This window comes from Nicotiana tabacum, chromosome 22 (genome assembly GCF_000715075.1).
Source record: "Nicotiana tabacum cultivar K326 chromosome 22, ASM71507v2, whole genome shotgun sequence".
NCBI classification, from domain to species: domain Eukaryota; kingdom Viridiplantae; phylum Streptophyta; class Magnoliopsida; order Solanales; family Solanaceae; genus Nicotiana; species Nicotiana tabacum.
In genome coordinates, this window is record NC_134101.1 from 231,724,541 (window position 1) to 231,738,591 (window position 14,051).

Genomic DNA, 14,051 nt, shown 5'->3' on the forward strand with positions numbered 1-14,051 from the left:
GGACTCGTTGGAGTGTTTGGTTAATTTCTTGCACTGCCGTTAATGACAAGTCCTTTAATATAAATTGTGTTGAGATATATATAGTGTTGTTGTTGAGTAATTGTTTGTACCTTATAGAGTAATTATATGGTGAAAGAATTTATGTGCTCTTTGTGTGTTTGTATTTTCTAACACTTATTCCAGAGGTATTCAGAGTGGCGGGTCGAGGATCTTACTGGGTTATATTTACGTATAACTCACTCCTTACCTGCATGTCCATGCAGATACTGTTGCTGAGAACGAAGCTAGTGTCTAAGGAGTTTGCTAGAGTTGATTTATTGAGGTGAGCCGCCGCATTGTTCGTGGAGGCTGCGAGAAGAATCTTAATTATTTATTCATATGATGTCTTTTGTAATTCTCTTAGATGCTCCTTGGTCTAGTGTGGGATTTGGGTTAGAATTTCATTGTAATGTTTTAAGATATTAATTGTTCGTAATGGTTATCAGATTATTTGGATACTTATTTAGTTAATAAAATGCTGTAAATTAATGGCTAAGGTATGAAGGTATGGTTCGCCTGGCGGGTGGTGTTAGCTGCGTACCGGTCACGTCTAGGGATAGTTTGGGACGTGACAAAAATAGGGGTTTAAGTGAATAGAAACAAGTCATTGGTACATGGAAAAAAAGGGGCACCATGGGCAAAGAAGACTTTGTAAAAAGACTTGTTCGATGAAGACTATTTCATGAAAAAGGAAAATTACTATATTATCTTGGTTTTAATTTATGTGATAATATTTTCATGATAAGATGTATGGCAATAGTCCATTATATATCATATAATTCTCTTTTTTACTCGATTAAACCTTTTTTGGGTCAGATGAATTTATTTTTGCCCTTGATGTGACAGTCGTTTCACACATTTGATACTTCAAATTTTTCCAAAGCTGTCCTCTTCTTGTTGAAAACTTCAAAGGCATAGTTTTGGACACTGATGGAGTGCTTTTTATAATACATTTTATCCAAAAGTTGAGGCATTTGTTTTTGTCTAATCTGATGGTTTGAAAATATTTTACTTTTTAATTTCTATAGAGTAGAGATCATTATTTTCATGGATTTAAGTAAAGAATTTCCTCCAAGTAAGGGTAATTTAATTACTAATAAAAGGGTAATTTTTCCTCATATTAAAGAATATATAAAATGATCACCACACACTAAAAGGAGCAAAAGGTTGTTTTCACTTCATCAATTGCTATGGTGTTAAATGGCCCCAGACAAGGACACTTGATAAAGTTGTACTCTGGAGAAGACTTGACTTAGCAAGAAATTGACGTCCGTCAATTATATTCTTTTGAATAGTTTTTAAAAGGACAAAATAATTTAAAATCAACAAGTCTTTGAATTTTATGGTCAATATCTTTCTAGACAATGTATTCTTCAACTATAGTTCTAAATGCTATATATACGTATGCTTGGACTAATAACAATCTACAAGCAAATAACTATTTAATACATATTTTTCAGTTCCTAATCTAAACCTTTGCACATCATGAAGCTGTTAGCAATAACATTCTGTTTTTTCTTGTTTTTCATTTTGACAAACACCAAGTTTAGTGTTTGTATAGGCAGTTGCAGAGAAAATGAGCAACAAGCATTGGAGAGTCTGAAGAAGGAAGTATATGATCCCAGAGATCATCTCTCCTCTTGGATTGTTGGAAAAGATTGTTGTGAATGGAGAGGGGTTGTGTGCCACAGTATGACCCGTCATGTGATTGAGCTTCACATAGGCATTGTGGATCAGATTGGGAACAAGCCTATAAGATATGATCTAAGGATCAATAACTTTGATTGGCTGCCAAGTCTTTCAAATCTTGAGAACTTGGAGATGGAGGATGTGGATCTCAGCAATGTAACTAACTGGCTGCAGGTCATTAGCATGCTTCCTTCTCTTGCTTATCTTAGTTTATATAGTTGTAGACTTCAACATATACCACCTCTACTTCATCATAATTTTTCTTCACTTGAAACACTCGATCTTTCTAAGAATAACTTTAGTTCTTCTATTCCCAGGTGGGTTTTCAATCTCCCTAGTCTTGTTTCTCTTGATTTGAGTGATAGTAATTTAATTGGTGCGATGCCGCGTGAGGCCGGAAATGTGACAAAACTTAGAAATCTGGATCTTGCATACAACAAGCTCAACTCCACTATCCCGAATTGGATCTATCGATGCAAAGATTTGGAGTCACTTGATCTTAGTGAAAACAAAATTGAGGGAGTAGTTTCAAATGCAATTTCAAATTTGAGCTCAATAACTGATTTTAACCTTTCTAGAAATATGTTTTCTGGAAACTTACCAAATGTAATTGGAAAGTTATCGAAATTACGTTGGCTTGATCTCTCAGAAAATCTATTTGAGGGTGAAGTATTTGAATTGTTCAACAGTAGGAGTAATTTTCTTCCAGCGGGATTGAGATATAGTTCTTCTTTGACGGAATTGATACTAAGAAACAACAAACTAACTGGAACACTCCCAGAAAGTGTTGGCCAACTCCTAATGCTAGAAAGAATTGACATCTGTAACAATAGGTTGGAAGGTGTTGTAACAGAAAGTCATTTCACCAAGTTGACACAATTAAGATATTTCCAAGCATCTCATACTAATCTAACTTTAAAAGTGAGTCAGAAGTGGATTCCACCTTTTCAAGCCATACATATTGAAATAGGCGACTGGAATATAGGTCCTCTATTTCCCATGTGGCTCCAAACTCAAAAGAATATAAAGAGTGTGGACATATCAAATGGTGGAATACAAGGTGAGGTTCCAACTTGGTTTTGGAACTCCCAATTTGAGTTTCTCAATCTTTCTCATAACCAATTTATTGGTGAGGTTCCAACTTGGTTTTGGAACTTTTCTTCCCAGCTTGGGTATCTCGATCTTTCTCACAACCAATTTGTTGGTGAGGTTCCAATAATTTCATCACTTTCTTGGTTTTGGTCCTTGGGTTCCAACAATTTCAGTGGTCCGCTACCTGAGGTTTCACCCAATGTATTTATTCTAGACCTCTCGAACAATTCATTTTCAGGAGGTTTATCTCACTCCTTGTGTGAAACAAATAAGAACAGATCCTACGGATTGATGTTCTTATATCTCGAGGAAAATGATTTGTCAGGAGAAATTCCTGATTGTTGGATGAATTGGCCAAAGTTGATAGTTTTAAACTTGAGGGACAATAAATTGATTGGAGGCATACCAAAATCCATGGAGGTTTTAAGTAATTTGGTTTCTTTGGACTTCCGAAGAAATAGACTTACGGGTCCATTACCTTCATCATTGGCAAACTGTACAGGGTTGCTGAAAATTGATTTAGCTGAGAACGAATTCGTTGGACAACTACCACCATGGTTAGGAATGAAGTTTTCAGATTTGATAATCCTCAGCCTTAGCTCAAACAGATTCTATGGTGAATTGCCTCCAGAAATTTGTTACCTCAAACATATTCAGATCTTAGACCTTGCAAACAATAGTTTCTTTGGAATTATACCAAGGTGTATTAGCAATTTAACAGCAATGGTCACCGGAAATAAGTTGGGGGAAGCTGATATTGAGTATTATGCTGATAGATTTGGAGAACTTTTGACAGAAAGCGCAATGGTGACAACTAAAGGCAATAGTTACCAGTATGATAAAATATTAGCATTGGTTACAAGTATGGATATGTCTAACAATAATCTTTCTGGAGATATTCCCATAAGTTTTACCAGTCTTGTAGGATTGAGAATCTGTAATTTCTCAAAAAACCAACTGACAGGTAGGATCCCAAATGGCATTGGCGACATGAAAGTGCTTGAATCCCTTGATCTTTCAGAAAATCAACTTTCCGATCAAATCCCGCAAAGCTTATCGAGTTTGTCAACTTTGAGCTTCCTGAATCTATCTTATAACAATTTGTCAGGAAAAATACCAGTGGGCACTCAACTTCAAAGCTTTAATTCCTCGAGTTTCCAGGGAAATGAGCTTTGCGGGCTTCCACTCTTGACGAACTGCAACTCAGGTGGTCAAAATCCTAATGTTGATACTGAAAATGATGAGAGTAATGAAGATGAACCGGATTGGTTCTACATTGCAATGTCAATAGGATTTGGTCTTAGCTTTTGGGGAGTATGTTCTTGTTTGCTTTTCAAGAGATCATGGAGACATGCCTATTATCGGTTTTCAGATAGTTGTTGGGAATCCTTGTGTGTAAAGTTACAAATATGGGGATGGATATGATTGAGGAGATTGTTATTCTCAAAAGTCTTATTCTATGATTACTTTTCCTTCAATAAATAAATAAAAGATTGTTTGCAGTTGATATTTTGTTTAGGCATTTTATTTTTAATCTCCCTAGTTATAGTAGATAACTGTTCGTAAATGATATGCCTTCTGTGTTGTACTGCTGCATATCGGCATCATAGCGCAGTAGACTCTACACACTGCTCAACATGATTTAACAAACAAAAAGAATGAAAAAAATAAACAAATAGAAGTAACAAAAAGTAGGAGCAAATAACTTACATCTATGAGAGCATCATTCACTTTAATCATCGCAGATATTCGATGTCAACTCTTAAAGTGGGAATTTGAGCAATATTTGGTCAGTAATCCCTCTTCTCAAATCTAGACTTGGTTGAAGCATTGGGAAACTGAGAATAGATAGTGAAAGAATGGAAGAGATTGGAGATTAGGACAACTGAAGATGGTTAGCACAGAGAGGGAGGAGAGAAGCGCTGATTCTTAATATTTTCAAATTGTCTACTTTAAAACGTCGAATGGAGCAAGACAATATCCAATTTTCATCAGCAAGAATCTCTTTGTCACGACCATCATAATGATGGTTTAATCTATGAGACGGCGGAGTCTCTGGGACTGAGGCATAATTGCTATTGTATGGACAACTGTTTATAATTAACATTTAGGCAACCTATTAATGTAAAAACTTCTTTATAGTGTTAGTGGATAGAAACTTACAAATAAGTATTGCTTCCATATATTGTGCATTACAAGAAGTAAGAAACACAATATAGGCAACATTCTAAAATCTCTAACACCATCTTCAGCTATCAAAGTTTGCGCCAAAAACAATAAATTCAGTTGAACCCGTCCTAAATCTGGAGCTGAATTGAATAGGTCCAACTTCCAAAGAATGCCCGCACAACTTTCACTAGCCAATTTGAGGAAAGAAAATAAGAGACCACTGAAGCTTTGCTTTCTCATCTCAATGTCATTCAACGTTCTCTCCTCAGAATCTCCCCCGTTTCTCATACATTTTACAGTGCATTTACAGTTTGCTCTAACCGTTCACGTCCAAAATTTCCATATTACTCAATATAGAAAGTCCAATAATTATGTCGTTTTTTGCTTTCCATTGGCGAAACGTAACCAGAGCAGAAAGGCCTAATAGAAAGTCCCTTCTCATAGTAACTTAAATAACTCAACAGCTTTCCCTTCTCAACAATTCATAAAAACCAAACTGAAAACAAAAGAAAAGGATATGTGCCAACTGAAGAAGTTTCAATCAATTAATGTGCTACTATTCCAGCAGGCCACAATCAACAATCATGGTTTTATCTGACTACAAAAATGATTCCTAAACTTACTGCCAACTGAAGAAGTTTCAATATGTCATAGCTCACAATCAATTTTTTACGATGAAGAAGCTAGAAGAACAAAGCAACATCAAGGGAGCCAAGCTGCCATTTCATCTCTGATGTTACTTGGTTTAACGATTAATCAACAACTGAAGGTGTTGAAGTTTGGCAAATTTGTCCCACATCGGTGGGCTCTTGAATTTTGGGGGGATTTGACCCCCTATAAAAGAAGGCCTAATGTTTAGGATTTAAACACACCTCTCATTTGCCTTCTCATCTGTTTAAGGCATTTGTATCTTCTCTCTTTAGTATTATTTCACTTGTATTTTTAGAGTGGAATAAAATATTGGTTGTGTCCGAGGAATAGGCAAAATTAGCCGAACCTCGTAAATTCTGGTGTTCCCTTTATTGTTGCTTTATTGTCTTATTTATTATTTGGTGGCTGTCATAATTTTTGGTATAGTAGTTGTGACTTATTCACACTATATACATTTGGCTTCTGCAACAATTGGTATCAGAGCCAAGGTACTGTCTTAGTATGCTCTGTGGTTGCAGCATAGTCTGATCTTCCACATCAGAAAAGATTTATCTTGGTAACTGAGTCAAGGTTCTGTCTGAGTATGCTCTGTAGTTGCAGCTTAGTCTGATCTTCTACATCAGAAAGGAAATAATTTTGATTTGTGTCGTCAGCTATTAAATAATATTTGTGTCAAATATGGGAGACAATAAACAAGAAGAATCTACATCAAGTGTCAACAATACGTCATCATTGGCATCTTCGCTTATGACAAGAATTGTGTCAAATGCGAAATTTGCGGTAGAAATTTTTGACGGGTCCGGACATTTTGGGATGTGGCAAGGCGAGGTTCTAGATGTCCTTTTTCAACAAGGGCTAGATCTGGCCATTGAAGAAAAGAAACCAGATGTTATTGGAGAAGAAGATTGGAGAATTATCAACCGTGTTGCTTGCGGTACCATTCGATCCTACCTTGATAGAGAGCAGAAATATCCATACATAAAGGAAACTTCTGCAAGTAAATTATGGAAAGCATTGGAGGATAAATTTTTGAAGAAAAACAATCAAAATAAATTGTACATGAAGAAGAGACTGTTTCACTTCACCTATGTTCCTGGTACCACGATGAATGAACATATCACCAGTTTCAATAAGTTGGTCACAGATTTGCAAAATATGGATACAACTTATGATGATGGTGACTTGGCCTTGATGTTGTTGGCGTCACTTTCTGATGAGTACGAGCACCTTGAAACTACTCTACTCCATGGAAATGACGAAGTTTCTCTCAGAGAAGTTTGTTCGGCTTTGTACAGCTATGAACAAAGAAAGCGAGAAAAACAGAAGGGCGGAGAAGGAGAAGCACTATTTGTGAGGGGTCGTCCTCAAAGTCAAACGAGGACAAAGAAGGGAATATCCAAGTCAAGATCCAGACCTAGCAAAGATGAATGTGCCTTTTGTCGAGAAAAAGGGCACTGGAAGAAAGACTGTCCGAAGTTGAAGAATAAGGCCAAACATAACAATGGAAAGGCCATTATGGATTCAAATGTAGCTGATTGTGATGATTCAGACTTTTCATTAGTTACAACAGAGTCATCAACATCATCAGACATATGGTTGATGGACTCGGCTTGTAGCTATCATATGTGTCCCAACAGGGACTGGTTTGTGGAATTTCAAGAAGGAGAATATGGAGTCATCCACACAGCGGATAACAGCCCTCTTACCTCATATGGCATTGGTTCAATACGATTAAGGAACCATGATGGAATGATTAGAACATTAACAGATGTTCGATATGTACCGGATTTGAAGAAGAATCTCATCTCTGTGGGAGCCCTAGAATCAAAAGGGTTCAAAATCATTGCAGAAAATGGAGTGATGAGAGTATGCTCCGGTGCACTAGTAGTAATGAAGGCTAATCGGAAGAATAATAATATGTACCGCTATCGTGGCAGTACAGTTATTGGGACAGCGACAGTGACATCCAGTGACGACAAAGAGGCAGAAGCAACCAAGCTATGGCACATGCGCTTGGGACATGCTGGAGGAAAATCCTTGAAAACTCTATCAGATCAAGGATTGTTAAAAGGAGTAAAGACTTGCAACTTGGAGTTTTGTGAACATTGTGTCAAAGGGAAACAGACAAGGGTTAAATTTGGTACAGCGATCCAAAATACTAAAGACATTTTGGATTATGTACACTCTGATGTTTGGGGTCCTTCCAAAACACCTTCATTGAGTGGGAAGCACTATTTTGTAACCTTTGTTGATGATTTTTCCCAAAGAGTATGGGTGTATACAATGAAGAGCAAAGATGAAGTGTTGGGAATTTTTCTCAAATGGAAGACGATGGTGGAGAATCAAACAGGTAAGAGGATCAAGTGTATTCGCACAGACAATGGAGGTGAATACAAAAATGATCATTTCAATAAGGTCTGTAAAAATGATGGCATCGTCCGACATTTCACTGTTAGACATACACCACAACAGAATGGAGCGGCAGAACGTATGAACCGGACCTTGCTGGAGAAGGTACGGTGTATGTTGTCCAATGCTGGCTTGGGCAAAGAATTTTGGGCTGAGGCAATTACATATGCATGCCACCTCATTAATCGCTTACCATCTGCTGCTATTGATGGCAAGACACCATTTGAAAAATGGTATGGAAAACCTGCTGTAGATTATAACTCTTTGCACGTGTTTGGCTCAACTGCATATTATCATGTGACGGAGTCAAAATTAGATCCAAGGGCAAAGAAGGCTATTTTTATGGGAATTACTTCTGGAGTCAAAGGATATCGCTTATGGTGTCCTATGACAAAGAAAGTAATATTCAACAGGGATGTTACCTTTGATGAATCTGCTATGGTAAATAAGGTAACAGAAGACACCAAACAAAAAATAAAGGTGCTTCTAAGCAGGTGGAGTTTGAGGGAAAATTTATTTTTCCTACACAAGAAGCAGAGGAGGAAACAAATGAAGATTACCCTCTGGAAGGAGAGCCAGTAGAGGAGATTCCAACTCAGGAACCTCAACAACAACTTGAATTAATAGCAACCAGCAGGCCAAAAAGAACAATAACGAAACCTGTTCGTCTCATAGAGACGGTTGCTTGTGCAACCTCAATTGTAGCTGATGATGTTCCTACCACTTATAAAGATGTTGTCCAAAGTTCAGAAGAAGATAAGTGGAGGATTGCCATGAATGATGAAATACAGTCCCTTCATCAGAATCATACATGGAGATTGGCCAATCTCCCGAAGGGAAAGAAAGCAATTGGGTGCAAATGGGTATTTGCAAAGAAGGAAGGATTTCCTAACCAAGTAGATGTTCGCTACAAAGCAAGATTGGTGGCCAAAGGATATGCTCAAAAGGAGGGAATTAATTACAATGAAGTGTTTTCTCCAGTTGTAAAACATTCCTCTATTAGAATTATGTTGGCTTTGGTAGCACAATTGGATTTGGAACTAGTTCAGATGGATGTAAAAACTGCATTTTTACATGGAAACTTGGAGGAGAAAATCTACATGACTCAGCCAGAAGGATTCAAAGTTGCTGGAAAAGAAAATATGGTGTGCAAACTTGAAAAATCGTTGTACGGATTAAAACAATCTTCTAGACAATGGTACAAACGATTTGACGAGTTTATGTTGCGGCAAGGGTACAAGAGAAGCAAATACGATCATTGTGTGTATTTGCACAAGCTTAAAGATGGTTCCTTTGTATATCTTCTCCTATATGTTGATGATATGTTGATAGCTTCCAAGAATTCGGAAGAAATTGATAAGTTGAAGATTCAACTGAAAAAGGAGTTCGAGATAAAGGATCTGGGTGAGGCAAAGAAAATTCTTGGCATGGAGATAATTAGAGATAGACGTTCAAAGAAACTCTGTTTATCTCAGAAAGAATATTTGAAGAGAGTACTACAACGTTTTGGCATAGATGACAAGACTAAGCCAGTTAGTACTCCACTTGCTCCCCATTTTAAGCTAAGTACTACTATGTCGCCAATAGATGAAGCTGAACGAGAGTATATGTCAAAGGTACCATACGCAAATGATGTTGGTAGCTTGATGTATGCAATGGTTTGCACAAGACCTGACATTTCACAAGCTGTTGGAGTTATTAGCAGATATATGCACAATCCAGGGAAGGAGCATTGGCAAGCTGTGAAATGAATTCTACGGTATATTCATAAAACTGTAGATGTCGGGTTAGTTTTTGAGAAGGAAGACATCAGTCTGTAGTTGGATATTGTGACTCAGATTTTGCGGGTAATCTGGACAAATGAAGATCAACTACTGGTTATGTGTTTACTTTTGTAAAGACACCAGTTAGTTGGAAGTCTACTTTGCATTCAACAGTTGCTTTGTCTGCAACAGAGGCAGAGTACATGGCTATTACAGAGGCTGTGAAAGAGGCAATTTGGCTTCAAGGATTGCTAAAGGAGCTTGGTGTTGAACAAAAAAGTATCACAATTTTTTGTGATAGTCAAAGTGCTATTCAATTAGCGAAGAACCAAGTGTATCATGCAAGGACGAAGCACATTGATGTTCGGTATCATTTCGTACGAGAAATCATAGAAGAAGGTGGAGTCACGGTGAATAAAATTCATACTACAGAGAATCCTGCTGATATGCTGACAAAGGTGGTGACTGCTGTCAAGTTTCAACATTGTTTGGATTTGATCAACATTGTTGAAAACTGAAGATTAAAGATGAAGACACAATCAAAATTTGTTATTGAGAGAAAATTGAAGATGTGGAATTTTGCCAAGGTGGAGATTTGTTGAAGTTTGGCAAACTTGTCCCACATCGGTGGGCTCTTGAATTTTGGGGGGATTTTCCCCCTATAAAAGAAGGCCTAATGTTTAGGATTTAAACACACCTCTCATTTGCCTTCTAATCTGTTTAAGGCATTTGTATCTTCTCTCTTTAGTATTATTTCACTTGTATTTTTGGAGTGGAATAAAATATTGGTTGTGTCCGAGGAGTAGGCAAAATTAGCCGAACCTCGTAAATTCTGGTGTTCCCTTTATTGTTGCTTTATTGTCTTATTTATTATTTGGTGGCTGTCATAATTTTTGGTATAGTAGTTGTGACTTATTCACACTATATACATTTGGCTTCCGCAACAGAAGGCTTCTCAATTATTTCAAGATCTAGCATAGTTTCAACGGCATCATGATACGTCCGTTCTGTTTCCTAACATCTGATGCAAATTAATGCGGATTTTCAAGTTCTAAGTTGCCACATGAGGCTGACTCAAAAAAGGAAAGGAAAAAAAAAACACAAACAGATAAAATGAAGTTGGAAGGTGACAATTTAATATCCATTCAACTATGCTATAGAAATTCGGAAAATGAGAACATTCATCGGTATTACCTATCAAATGCAGGGTGGTTCGAAACTCAAAGATCAAAAAGAACAAAGCAATACGTGATGCAAAAGCAAAGGAAGTTTTAAAAAATAAATAACAATATTTATTTGGAGAATCACTTAGCTTATGTTAATAAGAGGATAGAACTTTAGGTGGCATACCAGATGCATACTGAAGTGATGGAGAAGTGCAGCTCTCCTTGTGTCTCAGGGCAGATGATGGTACAGAGATGGCGACCACTTTACAGCAATCCGACACGATCTGAGTGTGGGCGACCATATGCACCAGATTTGACCAATTCTCCAAGTGTGCATTGACTACAACAATTACACCAAGTGTTGTTTATGTTAACTTTGGAAGCTTTACTGTTATGACTCCTAACCAACTTATTGAATTTGCTTGGGGACTTGCAAACAGCCAGCAAACATACTTATGGATACTTATGGATCATAAGACCTGATAATGTTTCAGGTGATGCATCGATTCTTCCACCCGAATTCGTGGAAGAAACGAAGAACAGTTGTATGCTTGCTAGTTGGTGTTCGCAAGAAGTACTTAGCCATCTGGCAATATGAGGATTCTTGACTCATCGTGGCTGGAATTCGATGCTCGAATGTATAAGCAGTGGGGTGCCTATGATATGCTGGCCATTTTTCGCTGAAAAACAAACAAATCGTTGGTTTTCCGTCACTAAATGGGATATTTGAATGGAGATTGATGTGAAGAGGGATGAAGTGGAAAGCCTTTGTAAGGGAATTGATGGTTGGGGAAAAAGGCAATGGAATGGAAGGAATTGGCTAAAGAACATTCAGGGTCATCTTATGTGTCCATGACGTTGAGAGGGGCATCTGAACCTTGACAACATCTGATCAGACAATCTTCATTCCACGGCTTCGCGCAGTAAGGCACAGAGGCCTCGCAGCGTTTTGGCCGGCAAAGGAGTGCTGTGTCGCGCCCTCTGCCTTCCGTGCTCTAGTTTGTCATTTTATTATATCACTTTTCACAACTTCTCTCCACTTCATGTCCAAATGTTCCTACACATAAAATCAATTCAATTACACAAATTTCAATTTATAGAAATACAAACTATGTTAGAAATTTACATAAATATACTACCAGACATCTCATTCAGAAAATAAAAAATCTCTTAAGTGTAGGGAACTCTCCATTCCCTAGTATATGCCACTGCTTCCACTCCATTCCATAGAATTCTTCAGTCACTCAGTTATTCGATGCATCCCTCCGATGGCAGGATCTGCAATATGCTTGCCTTTCCCTAAGCCTGCAATTCGACAGAGTGATGACAGGAGTGCTTGCAAAGGTTCTCGTGGAAAACTTCATCTATGAACCTAAAGAATTGTCCATGAGGAAATGACAATTTTAAAGTCGACCCCCGGTTTAGACAAGAATCAGCGACAGAAATGCAAAACAACACAAGAAATTTGCATCACCTGAAAATGTAACTCTTATCCGAAGGTTAGGCTACCTGATTGAGAAATTGATGGTTGCCTTTCTCTGAACCATTTATGGTTTGTTAATCATACAGATAAAGGTACTTCTTTGTTATTTTGTATTTCTGTCTTTTGTGGCCATAGGCATGCAATGGCAATTTCGTATTCAAATGGGTAACCTTTCTTATTCTGTATAAGGTAAACAGGACTTAGCTTTTTGAGTCCTCCAGCAATAATTAGTTGCACTACATTATTTCCTCTTCTAAAAAAATTCTCTTAGTTAGCTAATACCATAAATTATACTTAAATATATCATTTTGCTAGCTTGTTACAGAAAATCACACATTTAGAATAATTACAACGATTCTGCTGATAGGAGAGAGTCGATAGAATCTACAACATAGAAATCGGTAGAACCATTTATCTCTGTGGAACTAACCTTAACTACTTTCATGATGGCGATTTATTTTCCGGTCTGCAAGATTTGACAGAGAAAATAGGTTAATAAACAAGAAAATAGATATTAACTGGAAAAACATTACATGAGGAAATGACATCTGCGACCTCCCATTATATGAACTGCAAGATTTGATAACTATCCGCATCTGCGACCTCCCTCCAGCTCTGCCCAAGTCGCTTCTGCGATGATTTTCGTATTGATGCATGGCTTTACCTGCTAGTTTTACTATACCAGTCATCTATTTCGTATTCTGTATTTCATATCTCTTATATTGCTGTTATTTTATTATGCATTTTTATGGTACTAATATATCGGCTCCTGTTGCTTTTTTGAGCCGAGGGTCTCCTGGAAACAGCTTCTCTACCCTTCGGGGTAGGGGTAAGGTCTGCGTACATATTACCCTCTCCAGACCCCACTTGTGAGATTATACTGGGTTGTTGTTGTTGTATGACCAGGGCATCGCAGAAGCGACGCACCAGCAGTCCAGAAACAGCAGAAATTCCAGCAGCTTTCTTCAAGTGCAAATTGATCCGTTAACCACCCGAAATCCACCCGCGGCTCTCGGGACCTTAACTAAATATACCAACATGTCCCAAAATACAATACGAACTTAGTCGAGGCTTCAAACCACGTCAAACAACGCTGAAATTATAAGTCGCGCTTCTAATCGAATTATGAGCTTTCAAATTTTCCAACTTTTATATTTTACGCCGAAACGTATCAAATTAATACGGAATAACTTCAAACATTGCATACGAGTCATAAATGACATAATGAATCTGTTCCAATTTTTGGAATCGAAATCCGACCTTGTTATCAACAATTCGACCTTCGGTCGAACTTTCTAAAAAATCTTCTATTTTCCAACTTTCGCCAAAATGCGTCAAATTATCTTACGGACTTCCAAATCCAAATTTGGACATACGCTTAATTCCGAAATCACCATACGAACCTAATGACATCATCAAAACTCCATTCCGGAGGTGTTTGCTTAAAAGTAAAACTCCAGTCAACTCTTTTCATATAAGCTTCAAAAATGATAATTGTTCTTTCAATTTAATCATGAATCTTCCGAAAATCAAACTCTATCGTAAACGCAAGTCTTAATACATATTACAAAGTTGCTCGGGACCTTAATT

The 14,051-nt window shown here is 37.5% G+C and overlaps 1 protein-coding gene across 1 annotated transcript; it reads left to right on the plus strand.

Annotated features, from left to right (window-relative positions):
• The first annotated feature begins 1,422 nt into the window (after positions 1-1,422).
• Positions 1,423-4,327, plus strand: LOC107758974 (receptor-like protein EIX2). The gene has a single exon (XM_075243717.1). The coding sequence runs from the start codon at positions 1,525-1,527 to the stop codon at positions 4,243-4,245; it is 2,721 nt and encodes a 906-aa protein (XP_075099818.1). The 5' UTR covers positions 1,423-1,524; the 3' UTR covers positions 4,246-4,327.
• The last annotated feature ends 9,724 nt before the right edge of the window (positions 4,328-14,051 follow it).